This window comes from Nicotiana tabacum, chromosome 23 (assembly GCF_000715075.1).
Source record: "Nicotiana tabacum cultivar K326 chromosome 23, ASM71507v2, whole genome shotgun sequence".
Lineage (NCBI taxonomy): Eukaryota > Viridiplantae > Streptophyta > Magnoliopsida > Solanales > Solanaceae > Nicotiana > Nicotiana tabacum.
The window spans coordinates 109779782-109797794 of record NC_134102.1 but is presented as its reverse complement, the minus strand read 5'-3'; the positions used below and the strand labels follow the sequence as shown (position 1 = coordinate 109797794).

General features: G+C 35.2%; 1 protein-coding gene across 1 annotated transcript; it reads left to right on the top strand.

The window, feature by feature from the left end:
• The first annotated feature begins 234 nt into the window (after nucleotides 1-234).
• Nucleotides 235-12309, top strand: LOC107784313 (thiamine-repressible mitochondrial transport protein THI74). Its single transcript, XM_016605424.2, has 8 exons — nucleotides 235-795; nucleotides 2228-2629; nucleotides 2796-3013; nucleotides 5191-5261; nucleotides 5351-5452; nucleotides 10720-10837; nucleotides 10928-11063; nucleotides 11833-12309. The coding sequence occupies exons 1-8, from the start codon at nucleotides 715-717 to the stop codon at nucleotides 11893-11895; spliced, it is 1191 nt and encodes a 396-aa protein (XP_016460910.1). The 5' UTR covers nucleotides 235-714; the 3' UTR covers nucleotides 11896-12309.
• The last annotated feature ends 5704 nt before the right edge of the window (nucleotides 12310-18013 follow it).

The window sequence follows — 18013 nt, the reverse complement described above, 5'->3', positions numbered from 1 at the left end:
TTCTTATTTCTTTCCCCTTTTTTTGGTCATTAGGGTACTAAGTTTAAAAATTTAATTTGATTTACGTAATACGTTTAATGATAGAGAAATAAAATATTTAAAAATAATTTAACAATTAATTTGTTAAAAAACACATTACACCAGGTTTTAAAAATAAAAATTTAACTTGGATTATTGAAAAATCAAACAATTTCAAACGTTAAATAGAAAAGATATTGTACAATTGAAGCAAATGGAGTATTACTTTCTAAAAATAGAAATAACTCTAAAAATATTGAATATTATGATCCAGCGGAGCAAGATCCGGCCGGCCGACCGACAACCAGAAATAGAAAGAACCTAAGAGGAAATGAACATGACCCTTTTAACTAATTATTTGACATTTCCAGAAAATTTTGTAACCCTCTTACCAATTTTCCCTCCATTATTTCCGATATTATTGGCATTCTTATTTTCCATGTTTGTCTTAAAAACGTAGCAACTCAGCATTCATATATTTCTAAATTAATAAATTCATTCATTCATTCATACACCTAACAATCCAAACCAAACTATTTAGCCAGTGGGTCAGATTTGAGTTTTTTTAAGAGTCTTCTTTACGTTTTATTACAAGTTGAAAAGCAATTGGCAAACTAAAAAGTTCAGATCTTTGGTTCAATTTTGTGATTCTTGAAAATACCCATTTGGGTTTTGAGTTATTTTTTATTTGTTGTGATGGGTTGGAGATACAAAGCTGGTCTCTTTCTTATTTCAGCTGTTGTTGTTATTTGGGTCACCTCTGCTGAAGTTACCCAGGTAAAATTTTTCTTTCTTTCCTCATTTCTCTTGATATTTTATGTATGTTTTTTTATTGGGGTATACCATAATTTGGTAGCAAGTTATACAAAGTGATAAACTTTGACATTTTTATTAGTCTTCCCATAATATTAGTGCTTATTGTTAGTTTTAACGCCAGCATTGAGGATTTGTATAGCCGATTCCGGCTGGTTTGGGTTTGAGGTGTAGTTGTTGTATCAAGATGTCTTAATGTTTAGATTTGTATATCTCAAATTAGATAGGAACACAGTGCAGAATATGGGATGAAATTATCAGTCAGTTGACTTTTCTGTCAACAGCTTATAATGTGGATGGATGCTAACATATTACCCAGAGGATTAAGAAACTAGAAAATGAACTCCAGCATGTGTATTTGTGACATTTACAGAAAATTTCTTATTATCAGTTTCATTAGGGATTCGGGTTTCAACAGTAGTTTCACCTTTGCAAAAAAAAGTTACAACAGTAGTTTGTTCTATGCTCTGATGATTTTGGACGAATTGCATTGTAGCTAGAGATCTGATAGCACATTTATTGTTTTTGAAGACATAAATAAGAACATCAATTAGGTTTAGGCTTATTTATTATGTTACCCTACAGAAATAAACTTATGCTGTGGGTCATTCGGACATGATTTAGGATACTCTTTTTCTTCTTCTGATGTATTTTCTGATGAAAGAGGATGTGGTGTTCAAGTAGTTGTCATGTGGTTCAAATGAGATGCTTCTCATTACTCATGGCTTAATCTGTTGTATGTTTCATCTCTATTTTTATAACTATGACTATTAGTGATGCTTTACAAGATATCTAAGAGTGTGACAAATATAAAAGGAACGCAAAAAATTAGATGCTTAATTTGAATTACTCATCTGTGAGCCTTGAAGCGTTGACTTCATCCTATTTATCCGCCCCAGAAAAAAGCATTAACTTTATCCTTAATGCCTTGAAAGCTATGTTCTCATAAGCTCCAGTGCTGGGCAAATTCTCATTAGCCTATTGCCAGAACTTTCACTGTACCTCACATGTTTGCCTAGGTGTCTCTACTCCTGAGCCCAAGTGTTTTTATGTTTTTAAACACACATTAATGAGGTTGCACAAGAAAAAGATACTCCCTAGTGCAGATCTTATTGCCCATTTTGCTTCTCAAAGGTCAAATTTATATTAGGAAGAGTCGTGGATTAATTTGCGTTTTGTAAACAAAAGTACATCTTTCATGTCCGTGCGCGGATAACTATGGTAAAAGATGCACCATGTACTATAGATGATAAGTTCAGTATTTCCTAAGGCCTTTGTAATTCTCATTACTACTTTGACAAAGAATATTCTTGAATTACTGAATTTAAATTTGCACGGGTGGACATGTTGCAACCTGATGAACTGAAACATTTTTATTGTGTATGTACCGTGCCAGGGCATTTTCTCAGAATATAAGCAGCCATTTGCAATCACATACCTTGGAGCTTCTTTGCTGGTAATTTATCTCCCTGTAGCATTTCTTAAGGATTGGATATGCGATTTGCTGAAGAGACGCCGTAGTAGAGCTGATAAAATTTCTGAGACTGGCAATGAATCATATATGAGACATAGTAGTTCTCCTTTAAAGCATACAGTACAGAAGGTCTTCGAGATAGAAATCTTGAAATCATTTGATAGGAAAGATAGTGAAGAAAATCTTTCTGCCGAGGAAGAAGGAAAACCTTTAGTTGCTAGATGCAATGGTAATTCCGATGATTTAAAGAATGGAAAAGAAATAACCACCTGGCAAATTGCTCGTTATGGATTCTATCTTGCTCCTCTCTGGTTTATTACTGAGGTACTATGTCAACTTTAGTTATGCTTGTACTTTGTTACCTTGCCCAAGGGAAATTCTCCCAGGTGAATAGGAAAGGACAAAGAGAGAGAAGGAAAACCTGCTTTGGAAGAAAAGTCTATGGTCTGAGTTTGTTTGAGCTTATTTGTGTCTTTTGTCTTTTCTGCAGTACCTGTCGAATGCAGCACTTGAGCATACTAGTGTTGCAAGCACAACAGTACTATCTTCTACGTCGGGATTATTCACTCTTTTTGTTGGTGTATTACTGGGTGAAGACTCATTAAATATGGCGAAGGTAGTTGCAGTCTTTGTTAGCATGTCTGGCGTTGTGATGACAACTCTTGGAAAAACATGGGCGACTGATGAATCTAAGTTGGATTCTTCCTCGTAAGGCATTCCTGCACTTCACAGAAGCTGCTTTCTATGTATTTCTGATGCACCTAGGTTTTATCGATTTCAGAATAGGTCTCTTAGTTGCTGGTTGAAGTTATGTTTGGTGTAAAGAGTCATAATTGGGTTTCTTTTGACGTGCGGTTCCTTATTATATGAATAATTTATGTATTTTACTTGTCTTGCTGCATTTGTTTTGCTCTGTGATTCTTTACTGGCTAATATGTGACACTGAAATTTCCAGTTTTAGGTGGAAAAATTAGGTTCAATGATTCAATTACAAAGAAGAATAGAAAGAAGTAGGTCTGCTGTAATTGGTCATAGACGAACTGATAAATGGATATGTGAGGTTAGAAAATAGCTCATATTCCTGACATCACATTCTTGTGAACCATGAATTTCAGCTCTTTATTGACTTTTACCTGTTTCGCTAACTGTACTAACAGTAATAATGTCAAGGTTTCTTGTACTTTGGGCTTTCATAGTGCAAACTCCTATGTTAGTTAGTACCTGCGAATCCTGCTGCAGCATATCTAGTCTCCAATTTTGTGGCAACTGCGCATGTATTTTTGGCAAAACAAGTCAAATAGCATTATAGGTGGGTTGATTTAGCAATTATGACAGTTCAGAAAAGTAAGAAAGAAAGGAATGGGTACTCTGGAACTCCTTGGTTGAGGTAGGTAGTGTCACCAAAGAGTATACTGGAAAAAAAGCAGGTCGACGATGGCTTAGAGTGGGGAAAGGGGTAACACAGTGGAGGCGTTGGAGACAGAGGTATTATTCGGGCAAGAGATCGGCTGCAAGTCGGTGGTAATGTTATAGTCTGCAAGTCCGCAACAGGGCTAGAGGGAGGAGGGGAAGGGAGTTTCCACCCTCTTTGGCTGGGAAAGGGGAAGATGAAGCTGCAATAGTTGGATGAGACAAGGATGGTGCTATCGTGAGATGTGAGCGGCTCGAGAGGAAGAGGTGGAAGTGTTGCTGGTGATCTTGGTGTGTGTGTGTGTGTGTTGTCTAGGGAGTCAGGAAATAGAGAGGTTTGGGGGCATAGGGCAGATATCAAGCAGGGCCAACTGAAATAGCAGCTAAGCCGGCAAATGTGAGATGGAGGGAGCGGGCGCTGGGGGATAACTTCTGTTTCTAATGTATTTTTACTTGCTGATGGTGCATCATTATTTTCTTCTCTTTAATGATTGTATTTCCTTTTTCGCTTTCCCAAGCTTCTTTGATTTCTTTTTCAGTCTCTTCTTTTTCCGAACTTTCTTTTGAATTTGGCATAGTAGGCAAATAAACACATTAATTTGCACGGAATTCTGTTCCTGGCACCCAACTCCATGGGTCCTAAACTAGACACCTTAATTTGTACAGAAGTGTTTTAAGCCTCTAACCTCGCGCATTCTTCAATTGCACTAATCATGACAACACGTCATTATCCATGTCAGCCATATCTACGTTGCCTTATCCAATTCTTGTTTTTCTTTCTTTGGGTATTAATAGAGGTAGCCGGAAAAAGATCACGGCCTCACCTGTGAAAATTCACGGCCAGCCATCAAACTTCACATTGACACCACTTCTCACTACTCCATTCCTCTTTTCTTTCCGTTACATCATCATTTATACCATTGTTCAACCTTCTTCACCTTCAATCTACCACCTGAAAGGCCCAAAGATAACCTCGTGGGCAACTTTCTTTGGTCAAATTCCTTTCCAGTTCAAGAGCCTGGAAATATATCATCTTTGAATAGCCATGTCCATCCTAAGCTACCAGATTATGATGAAATAGCAGCTAAGAAAATTGTTCTCAAGAAAGAGAAACTGCAAAAGAAATGCTAGCAGAAACCAGTCACTATACTGTAACTGAATAAGTTGATTGCTAGAGACAAAGAACGAGTCAGCCTAGTTCTGCAAGCCTTACTCTAATAGGGTGTATATATACACGAAGTAGTGGCAAGCACAAATATATATATGTTTATCCTTGTTGTAAAGAAACTTGAGACGTCAATCTTTTTATCCTTTAATGTCCGATCACAACATTAAAGATAAAACTGCATCTTCTTTGTGATTTAAAAATTTGGATTTTCGTCTGAGAACTAAATTTTCTGTTGTTTTCATCAGTGTTCCTCTCAATTGTGTTTCAGGGTGTTGACTGATAGTTAAACTTTTTGTTTCTTTTAAAGAAGTGGCGAACGTTCTCTCCTCGGGGATCTCTTTGGCCTTCTATCAGCTATGTCTTATGGGCTGTTCACTGGTTAGGCTTCTTCTGGATTAAGTCTTGATACCGAAGTGTTAGTTATATAATATGACAGATGAATAATGTTTTCTCTTAATGATCTGCAGTTCTTCTTAAAAAGTTTGCTGGTGAGGAAGGAAAAGGAGTAGATATGCAAAAATTGTTCGGGTACATAGGGTTGTGTACCCTTGTGACCATGTGGTGGCTTGGTAAGATTTGATTCTTTTGCACTAATGTTTAGTTGTTGCTGATATGTAGAGTTATATAACAAGCAGTCTCCTCATTTTGCTCTTTGGCATGCTCTGTGAGCAAGTCTTCTGAAATAGTTCTTTCTCCAAGTTTCCAAGTTCAGGTTTGAGGTTGAGAGTAAAACATATTTAAGCTTGTAAAGTAGAAATGTTGCAATATGATGAGACTCCCGTATAGTTTGTCTGTGATCCTATGAAAATCTGATAAAGACAGCTATGATTTAAGCCGTTTTATTATCAGATAAGTCATGTTTAGATAGGCTATAATATAGGACAACGACTTACTGGCTGTATTTTCTCATACTCAAATTGTAATCTTCTGCTACAGTATGTCTATATATCACTTTGGGCAGGTAAATCTAGACAAATGCAAGTTGTGAAGTTACATCGATTTTCTGATTACTTTTGTAGTTGGTTGATCAATTTAACTCCAAAGCTATTGAATTTATTAGACCATACGTAAGTTGATGAAATTGTAGTCAGACACTTCCTTTAACGTCTTGATTTTGCAATTTAAATGGTGACTAGTTGTAGTGGACTTGACTTAGTGTATGATGCTGGATACTGTTCCTTTCCATTACTTGCATGTGTTGTCAACAATTTTTTCTTTGTGGAAAATGATTAAGAGAATGGGCTAGCCGGTATAGTACTTCACAAAGTTTTAAATGTGAGCGATGTTGGTCAATTTTGATTCAAATTCTGGTGACCTTTTACTTGCTATTTGTGACTGGGGGCTCACCAATCCTATTTACACATTTGATGTTTGGGTAAATTTTGTGAATCCCAGGCTTCTGTATCATCTATACAAGATGACAGGATATGATTCATTATTAATGTTTACACGTAAATATGGTTTAATAGGATAGTATAACCCACTGTTGTGAAGAGCGTGAAGCGAGAAAAAGCGACAACCCCCATTTTGCTTAAAGCGAGAAGCGAAGCGCTCGCTTTTTTGAAGTGAAGCGGAATTTTAAAAAAAAATTAAAATAAATACTGCATAGACAACACATGTAATTGTAAGCAAATGTTCAATACTTCAATGTAAAAACTAAATAGTAGCATCAATTAAAGCACAAAATGAGCATCCTATTCTTCTACAAGATTGTCAAATTCTTGTATTCCGCTATCATTATTATATTGCTCGTCATCTTCTTCAACTTCTTCTTCATCAACTAGGGACAAAGTAGCTGCCTCTTTTCTCTTCCTCTGTGAACTTGAAGTTGAGGTACTCCCCCTCAAACTGTAAATCCTCTCCCCAAATTCACGCGCCTCCGCAACATCACTCCAAGTGAAATCAGAAGTGTCCTCAAATACTTCTTCATCTGCATGATCTTCCGGGACTCCAGTTAGCTATTCATTAGCATCATCGATGTTGTCCAAACTAATTGGATCAATTACATTGCGAGCGTTGTAACGACGCCTCAATGTTCTATTGTACTTAATGAATACTAGATCATTGAGACACTTCAAGGTTTGTTTGTTCCTCTTTTTGGTATGAATCTGCAAATAATAAGTAATTAGTAAGATTAGGACAATTGAGATATAATTTAATTATCTCAATATACTAAATCTTTCTTCTTAGTTCTTACATGTTCAAACACGCTCCAATTCCTTTTACACTCAGATGAGCTACATGTTAGACTTAGAACCTTGATGGCAAACTTTTGTAAATCTGGAGTGGAATGGCCATATTGCTTCCACCATTCAACTGTAGAAGTAGAACAAATTTTCAAAACATAATATTGATAAAGAAATAACTTATTAACTATAAAACAACCCCGAAGAGGTAAAGAGGTTGTTTCCGATAGACCCTCGGCATCCTCCAAGAACTCTCCACCTTGTTCTTGGGGTGACTCGAACTCACAACCTCTTGGTTGGAAGTGGAGGGTGCTTACCACTAAAGCAACCCATAAACACTCGCTCACCTGGTGACTTCGTCTTCCTTTGTCTAATCGCCATGTTTTTTCCAAAAAGTTGCTCAGCATTCCTATAAATACTAAATTGCTATGTTATTTTATCTTGCACGGATTCTTCAGGTATCAACTTCTCAATACATTCATAGTATCCATTCCACAAAGGTTCATCTCCTAGAATCCTCTCTTCATTGTCATAAAACAGTTCCGGGTTCAAAACAAGTCTAGCTGCATGCAAAGGGCTATTAAGCTTACTATCCCACCTTTTATCTATGATCTCAAAGACTCTTTTGTATTTTCTTTGATCACTAAAGGAGGCTTGAATAGCCTCCTTTGCCCTATCCATTGCTTCGTACAGGTAGCCCATTGGTGGCCTTTGCTCCCCATCCACCAAACGAAACACTTTAACTAAAGGACCACCAATCTTCAATGCATGAACCACATTATTCCAGAATGAAGGAGAAAGTATAATATTTGCAGATTCTCTCCCTCAGCTTCTCTTCTATAGGCACTGTAGTGTACTCATCTGAAACAAATAACTTCTTCAAATTGCTTTTTTGCTCATACATCCTATGCAAAGTCAAGAAAGCAGTAGCAAATCTTGTCTTTGCAAGTTTCACCAAGCTTCTTTGTTTAGTGATTCATCATATTCAATAACAAAGGCCTTTGAACAATATAGGAATGCACTCTAATTATCTGATTAAAGACTGAACTGAAGGGTCTTTCCTTGAAAATGTCACCGAAGATCAAATTAATGGAATGTGCTGCACACGGAGTCCAATAAATATGCGGGTACCCAGCAGACATCAAATCACCAGCTTTAACATTTTCACTGGCGTTGTCCGTGACAACTTGAACAACATTTTCTGCTACAATAGAGTTTATTGTACTCTTGAACAAGGAGTACATTTTGGTTCAATCAGTCGAAGAGTCGCTTGCATCAACGGACTCAAGAAACCGGCTTCCCTTAGGAGAATTCACCAAGATATTAATGATCATTTTTTCATTTCTCGCCGTCCACTTATCCATCATAATGGAATAACCAAACCTTGTTCCATTCTACTTTGTGCTCCTCCACGATTTTGTTCACCTTTGCCACCTCTCTTTTTAGATATGGCCCTCTAACTTCATGATAAGTTGGAGGCTTCATTCCTGGACCATATTGGCCTACGACCTCAATAAAAGCAGAAAAAGTGTCAGTATAATTAACAGAATTAAAAGGAAGACTTACATCATACATCCATCGCGCAAACATTGTAACTGCACGATCCCTCAAAATCGCTTTGGTATCAATTTGAGGATTACCACTTTTTCCTTCCTTATCTCCAGATTTTTGCGGGAAGTAACAATCCATAGGACCTTTGGTCTTGCCAGTAGATCCACAACTAGAAGACATTGGTTGCATCCTTCCCCGCTTTTGTGATTTTGGTGGAAGCGACGAAGCATCGTCACCTTCTTCTGTTTCATCATCGTCATCAAGATTATACAGTTGTTGTTCATGAATCATTTGAGTCTTTAACTCTTTTTTTTTTTTTTGAAGGAATGCTTTCAAATCTTCCTTCACATGCGACGGAACTTTAGGACAAGATGCGACATTTGGATCACCACCGATTAGATGCGCTTTTTGACGATAGATTCCCCCATTTGAAATCTTGTCACAAAAAAGACATCTAATTGCCATCTTGTTGGTCTCGCAAACTCTTTCAGAGTAAGCCCAAGCCGGGTCTTTCCTTTCTTCTTTTGACGCCATTAAAAGAATAACTACATAACACATAAGAAAGGCAATAAGAACTAGAATAAAGGATATAAAAAATTAGAGGAATTCTCTGTTAAAAACTGGAAAAATTGGGCAGTAATTTTCTGGAAAAAATTCGCCAGTATTTCGCCACTTTTTGGACGTTTAGAAAGAAAAAGAAAAAGAAGAAGAAGAAGAATGAAAATCAGAAGTTCAGAACATACCTGTTGACTAAGTTGCTCGGACACGGGTGCAAGTGTCCGACACGGGTGCAGATCTAGAGGTCGGACCTTCGAGATGTAAATTCTAAGATTCGGTGACACGGATCCTAGTACGGATACGAGTGCGGGGATCCAGCTAAAAATAATTCAAAAAAATAAAAATATAAAAATATATCTAAATTATGAGAAATTTTGTGGAATACTTATGTATAGCTTGTAAAGTGTGGATTTCTTTTTTATTCTCAACTTGTAGATAAGTAAAGGATTGATTTCCTAGATAGGTATGCTATTTTCTTCAAATTTACCCTAGTTTTGGTTTTGATTTCAAGAATCAAATTGTATCTCATCTCGAATTTTCCCGTCCGTCGCGGTCAAAGTATCCAAAATTGTTTGACGAAATCCGGTACGGATCCCATACCCACACCCATACTAGTGTCTTGTCGACACGGGTACGGCACCTAAACTGCCGTGTCAGAGCAACTTAGCCTGTTGAAGTCTTGAAGTCTTGAACTTGAAGTTGAAGAAGAAGAAGAAGAACCCTAGTCGCTGTTGTTGAAGAAGTCCAGACCAATGTTTAATCCAAAAACTCGTTTTTAATAAAATAGGGTTGGGTATTTTAAAACAGAGAAGCGGACGCTTCTTCGCTTCGCTTCGCTTTCCCCGCTTCTCGCTTTTTACAGAGAAGCGGTCGCTTTTACTGACCTGAGTCGCTTCACCTTGCTGTTGCTGAAGCGCTGCCCTTCACGCTTCGCCTCGCTTCTCGCTTAAAGCGAGGAAGCGGGCGCTTTTTTAAACACTGGTATAACCTGGGCCTCACTTTTCCAATTGCCAGTATCAGGTAGGACTATGTGGTCACAAAAAAGGGTAGGGATTCACTGAAATGGATTTAATACTCTCGTTTACATCTCTTGTTTGTTGATGTCCTTCACTTTGAAATTAGTTCTTTAACAAAATATGTCAGTTACAGATTAGAGTGCATAAGAATGCAACTAAGGATTATCTTAATGTCTTTAAAGTTGCTCTTTTTCTGAGTCTGCTTCTTGCTAAGAAAAGTATGTTATATAACAGTCGGATGGGAGATTCAAAATTGGAAGAGTAGATGTTTTGAAGTCTGATAACATGTAAGATCAATGAACTGATAGATAGTTTTCCCACTGCATTCATAAAAAAGCAATGCAATTATGCATTTATGCATCTTCTTAATATCTAATTAGAGAAAGCTAGTGGACAAGTTGGTTCATTTTAAATTTATTCACTATTTCAAAATCAAGATAATTCACTCAACATTATTTTTGTGTATTATTTGACTGATGTCTTTAAAATCTAATTTATGATGTGAATTCATCTTCTTTTTTTCAGTCTGGCCGTTGACAGCCCTAGGTATTGAACCCAAGTTCACAATACCTCATTCTGCTAAATTGGACGAAGTTGTTTTGGCCAATGGACTCGTAGGAAGTGTTCTCTCGGATTACTTTTGGTATGAAAGATCAAGTTATCCACCACTAGTACATACTCTCTTAACCTCTGCTTTGTCAAGTTTACCCATAACTTGCTTTTTTGTTCTTAGGGCACTGTGTGTTGTTTGGACAACTCCATTAGTTGCAACCCTAGGCATGTCTCTCACAATTCCACTTGCGATGGTGGCTGACATGGTGATTCATGGACGTCATTATTCTGCTATTTACATTCTTGGCTCAGCACAGGTAACAATCTATTAATGCAGACAATAAAACTTGATTTTAACACTAATGTTGCAATTTACAGCATGTTCCATTAAATGAATATGCTGTACTGTCAAACAGAAGCTGAGACCATGAGAATTGAGGAATATGAATTGCATTAATCTGATATTAATTAATTAAAAAACAAGGACATTTTAGGGCGCTAGAAATGATAAGAGAAAGATAATGTCATATTTAAATCTATTTTGCATTTTAAAATGCATCGGTGAATTGGTTGGAGTCTTTCTCAGCATAAGTCACATTTGCTAGAATCTTATGACTGGAACGTGGTCCGTTTGGTACATTTATTAAGTCCTCAAATTGCAAATCTGGTCGCAGAATGAGGCGTTGTGTCTATTTACTTAAACTTCGAGCTGAGGTTCTTTTCTGTCCCTCACCTCTTAAGTTAACCAGTGTAGTGTAGCTGGAATAGTCTCACCCTCACCTCTTAAGTTAACCAGTGTGGTTTAGCTGGAATAGTTTCATCTTGTTGTACTATTGAAAAGCCGAGAGTTATACCTGTTAAAGTTGAGTATTCCATATTCTGACCAAGAAAATGGAGCAGAAAAAAAAAATCCCATATTGTAGGTGGAGTCTTTCCTTTATGATTAGTCCAACTCTTTTTGTTTGGAGTGCTCAAATGCTTACCTTTTGGCTCATTTTCTAGTTTTAAGGAGGCATTGCTAAATGCTAATCAATTGATCCACAGGCAAAATATGATATGGCTTGGCTTATGCATCTTTTTTTGCAGGTATTTGCAGGATTTGTAATAGCTAATATATCAGACTGGATTTCAAAACTTATGGGACTATAACATTTGGTGGAATTTCCCTAGCTCAATACAGAGATCGCTACATCTTTTATTAGTACCACTTCCTGCTTCATTGTTCAAGAAAAGGTGGATTTATCGGACAGTTGAATATAGGCGTTCATTGATATGTGCTGATATATGCCTATGGCATATGAAAAGAGGCAAAAAGATGGCCACTATACTACTATTGTGTGACTGCAAAAATTGAATAACAATGTATTCATTGTTGTCCCCCATCTTAAGCTTTTGATCTCCAAATGTTTTTTTCCCCTTTGATTCTTTTGATAATTCTTTCTCAAAGTTGTCATTTTTAAATCCGATGTAAATATTGAGTGGTATGATTATGTTTGTTCAATTCATCTCCCAACAGTCGGCTTATATAATATGTAATTTTATGCACATTTTCCACGGTCAAAAGGCTTGTTTTTTTAAACCGGTCTCTTTCTTTCTATCTATAAACAAGAATTAGACTGTTTACCTGTTCTCAATATTGTTCTTTAGGTTTGGGGTTGATTGTTTTGTCCTTAAACATATAACTTTATTTTGTCCTTACATAATCCTAAAATATATACTGTCCTGAACAAAAATACCTTTTGTCCAGTCTAACATAACCTTAATAGATTTAATTAAAAATGTCAATAAAAGTTAAAGAGTAGTCACTAGTTTACGTGTAGTTTCTAAAGTTCGAGTGTTTGGCCAATGGCCATTTATATATTTATCACTCTATCAGATCGATGTAGGCCTGTAACTTTGCCAAATCGAAGAACCTTTGATCTTTACCCAACTTATTAGAATTTCCACGGTCAAAAGTTAGTACTTGAATTGTAAAGTTGAATGAGCTACTGATATACTCCCTCCATTTATGTGAACTCATTTGAATGAGCACGGAGTTTAAGAAAAGAGAAACTTTTGAACTTGTAATGTAAAATTAGGCACATTTTGTGTGACTATAAATCATTACATAAAGGTAAATTATTTCTAAATAGGGAAATAGATCATTCTTTTTGGTACGAACTAAAAAAAATTAGGTTCACATAAATTGTACTGGAATTGTAAAAAGACAAAGCTCTGTGTGAGCACTCTAGGCCATTGGAGAACATAAAAGAAAAACTTTGTGCGAAGAATTGGGAAGGGGCCGCGCTAATGCATGCCCCCACTATTATGACGTATGCTCGACCACTTGGACCAACCTTAGACGGACACCCCTCCAAAGTGCAATGGAAGTCACCGGCTCATTGACCTTGTCCAGGTAAGTATATTTCCACGAAGCTCAAGGTCAACCTCGTCCTTGTGTTTTTATATTCCTTCGGCTCCTCGTTCTCCTATGTGTCAACGACGAGGGAGAGTTATTCCGTTATCATAAAAGTAAAATGTCACTCGGAAAATTTTATATTTTTCACTCACGAACTCTAGTATGAGTAAATTATGTAATCCATCTTCAACAAAAAAAAATCAAATGTCTGATTCTAGGGGCGTATGTAGTGTATTAATAATGGGTTCAGTTGAACTATAACTTTCGACGCGGAATAAAAATTTATATGTAAAAATTCGTTACAATTGTAAAAGTAGTAAATATGAACCCATAAATTTAAAAATATAATGGATTCAATGCTAAAAATCTTAAAAGATGAACCCATAGAGTTTAAATTCCGGATCCGTCTATGTCCACATTGTATTAAGGGTGTTTAGCAAAAACATATCATTACTGCAAAATTCTTTATGAAGTTTAAAATTTTGAAAACCCCTTATAACAACGAATTGGATGCGTTTAAATCAACTATCACATGGATAGGGGTGTTGACAGAAAATCGAAAAATCAAACCAAATCGAAAACCAACTCAAATCAAAGACAAAAATCGATATCTTTTTGTTTGATTTGGTTTTGGTTTTTAATTTTAACAACCTACAAAATTTGTTTTAGTTTTGGTTTTAAATAAAAAATAATCGGAAAAAACAAACCAAACCGACAATATATCTATATCTATCTATCTATCTATTTATATTATTATAAAAGTATGAATATAATATTGGTTTACAAAAATAACCTTATAATATTAAGTATAATAACTCACAATAAAAGGACAGAACCGGAATTCTAGACATTAACCTTGTAATACTATTAGTTTTACGACATAATACTACACGTTAGGAATCCTACATGATTAATATTTGGAATTCTATTAGTATAAACTTTTGGGCATAGACATATAATATGTTAGCATGTAAACATAAAACAACTAGGAATACGTTAGGTTTCCTATTAATATACGTTAGGATATATTTCTTAAAAATTCCTATTACTACTTTAATTTGAAAAGGTATTATATTGTCCTATTACTAATTTAATTTGGGAATGTATTATATTATCCAAATTCATTTAGAAAAGGTGAGCCTATATTATTATACGAGCACAAATACAATATTGATAGATCAAAATAGCTCTAAAATATTAAACATAATAACTCATTGGACATAACTGTATAAACCTATTTTTGGACTATAATACCTTTTATGTTTTTTTTAATATTTAAGATTTTAAAATTAATAAAAAAATATCTTTTAAATTATTATTAAAAATATGTAGGAAGGCTTAATAAAATTAATTTTATAAGAATTCTCTATATTGGCAATACATTACCACTCTATAATGTCTAATATCAAAAAAAATAGAATTAATATTAAATGGATTGCATAAAGCGTTGAAATTGAGAAAAATAAATATTCCCACGATAAAATATTTTTATATTATATTAAACTGCTTTCCTACTCAAATAATATTATTTTACTATTAGTTTTTCGTGTAATATTAAAAAATATACCGAATTATTAAAAAATAACTAAAAAAATATTTAAGAATATAAATGTGTGAGAAAGAGAAAGAAAAATGATTGGTAAGAGTTAATACCACTAATAATTCTGCAAACATAAAGATCTTAAAGTGGAATGTCAGATCAATAAATTTACGGTGTTAAAATTATAATTACGATTAAATATTCAAAAAATAGATGAATTGATATTAAAACCTGAATCAACCAAAGATAAATTCTTTCTTTATTTTAAGACTAAATAATTAAATCTTTCAATTAATTATTTAGCAAGGGAATCCAATTCTAGTATTTGTTTGAATTCATCATATGAGTAAAATTATTTTTCAAGTTAAAAAAAATCTTAGAGTACATAAATTTATTTCATAAAAAGAGCGTTAGAGATTAAAAAAAAATTAGAACACAAAGTAAAAAAGGTTAGTATATTAATAAGAATCAAAAGGCCATACAAGTGTCTGGGGAAGCAGAATCAAAGCTAAATCTTTAACAAGAACAAACTTTCAAAACTATATTATAAAGAGTCAATTCTAGTATAATGAGATTATCCTTTGTAGATGCCTCTGGCGGAATCAAAATAATACTCATATGTCATACATTACTTGCAAATGTTAGATCAAAAGGCATGATACTGTTTGCAAGAATAACAAGTGGTGTACCAGCAACGATTTTATTATGAGGTCATACAACTAAAATAAGAAATATAAAAATAAGAACAAATCCGGCATTCAATGACTTCTTGCTTCATGTCGGAAATAAAAAAGAGCATCCAATAAAAGATGATTTGGTTCTTCCAAAATATTTGGTTATCAACCCCAACACTAATAGTAATGCATTTAATAAGGAAAATATTTTCAATATTAGACTAAAATATAATTTGTGCAAATTATATTATAGAAATTAAAGAGCTATCTTAGCTAGCAGAAATGAATATGTCGATCAACAACATAAAAGGTTAATTGGTAATATTTTTCAGTTTTTGACTCAACAGACGATGATACCAACAATTACTACCAAGAAAAATACTTAAATATTTTCATACCAAATGGTAGATGTTGTCAAGTTATTTTTTACATATGTTAGTGTTACCGTATATATAATACACTAAGTTAAAATTGATCTTCCATCGCATATAGGTTGATTTTGAAGAAAAATATGCCCCTTATGCTATTGAAAAACTTAGATCCGCCGAATAGCTTATGTAATAGCACACAGATGGTATAGAGAAATTTTGACAATAACGTTATATATATAGGTTAATTTTAAAGAAAAATATGCCTGCCATGCTACTGAAAAACCTAGATACGCCGAATAGCTTAATGTAATAGCACACATATGGTATATAGAAGTTTTGACAATAACATCATACATGCAGAAATTATGATACTGGTCAATGTGCTTTTAAGTATGTGTTTATCTCTGAATTCAACTTTCGTCTTCCGGAACTAAAGAATATCCTTTTAAATTTGTGTGAAAATAATTTCAGTACGTTTACATTTATAATAAATAAAGCACACGGATAAGCATCCTAATATTGGACTATATTTATCATAATATATTTTCTTTCACGAACAACTATATGTTGCACTTTCAAGAGGGATATCAATATCGACAACAATAGTTCTGGTTATGGCAAAGCAGCCAAAATATTAGAAGGAAACATACATACACAAAAAAATATTGTCTACAAAAAAATATTCGGTAAGATACCATCACATTAAATATTTTTAAACTACAATCCATAATTATCTAACGAATATGACTAAATTGATCATTTGTGTAAGTTCTGATGATGTCCTTTTATTTTAAATTCACATATTATGCTAATATAATAATATTTTTTGGCATTTAGATGATTGTTGTATTATTATACATAAAATTTCTCTCATTAATTAAATTTTGTTGTTCCTTCATATAAATAAATGTTTAAATCACCACGTGCCATTATTAACGTGCAACGCACGTTCATAGATACTAGTTATTATAAAAGCATGAATAAAATGTCAATGGAATAAATTTATATATATATATATATATATTGTATTCCTTCGTATAAATAAATATTTAAACCATCACGTATCATTATTAATGTGCAACACACGTTCACACACACACACACACATACACACACACACACACACACACACACACACACACACACACACACATATATATATATATATATATATATATATATATATATATATATATATATATATACCGAGGTGGGGATAAGAGGTTGTTCAGGTTAGCCAAGGCGCGAGAAAGGAAGGCGCGTGACTTGGACCAAGTGAAGTGCATCAAGGACGAAAAAGGTAGAGTTTTATTGGATGAGGGTAGGGGTGGCATGTGGGCCAGTTAGGATCGGGACCGGCCCAGAACCGCAAGCCCACATGGACGGTGGGCCTAAACAGTCCTAACCGGATAGGACCGGGACCGTGGGATGGTGGGCCGGGTAGTGGGCCGGTCTAAGCCTAAGGGTGGCATGTGGGCCGGTTAGGACCGGGACCGGTCCAGGACCGCAAGCCCACATGGGTGGTGGGCCTAAACGGTCCTAACCGGATAGGACCGGGACCGTGGGGTGGTGGGCCGGGTAGTGGGCCGGTCTCATAGGGGAGGCCCGCGAGACCGGGACCGGCTCAGAAGTGGGCCGGTTCAAGCGGTCCTAAACGGGCCCAACGGATAATTGTTTTTTTAAAAAAAAAATTGACCGTTTGTCCATTTAAAAACTAGCTGTTTGGTCTGCCAAAATAGTCGTTGGCTATTTGCAAAATAGCCATTTAACCTCCCAAATTTTGTTTTAACCCCAAACTTTTTATAATTACACTTTTTTCTCTATTTTCACCAATATGTTCCTCCTCCACTTCCCCCGGCTCCCCGGCCGAAACCTGTTACCCGTCCTACACCTGCTATTCTTGATAGCGATAATAGTTTATTACAATTTACCGAGAGTCAATTTTGCCATAATATTGCCCCCGGTGAACAATTAAACCATGAATATATGAATGCTCTTTATGGTAATCCAACTATTGATGAAAATGATGATGAAGAAATAGATTTTGATGAAACGCAGCCGGATGACGATACACCCACTAGTCCTGCTCCTGAAGTTAACCCAACTAATAATAATCCAAATGATCCCCCGTCTGACCCTCCTGTTACTGCCTCTACTTTTTCTAGACAACCTTTTAAACGGGCAGAAACATCTCTTGTTTGGCCATTTTTTACTCAACTACGAGAAAAAATAGGGCTAAGTGTAAAACTTGTGGCAAAGAGTTAGTTTTTAAATATGTTGGAAT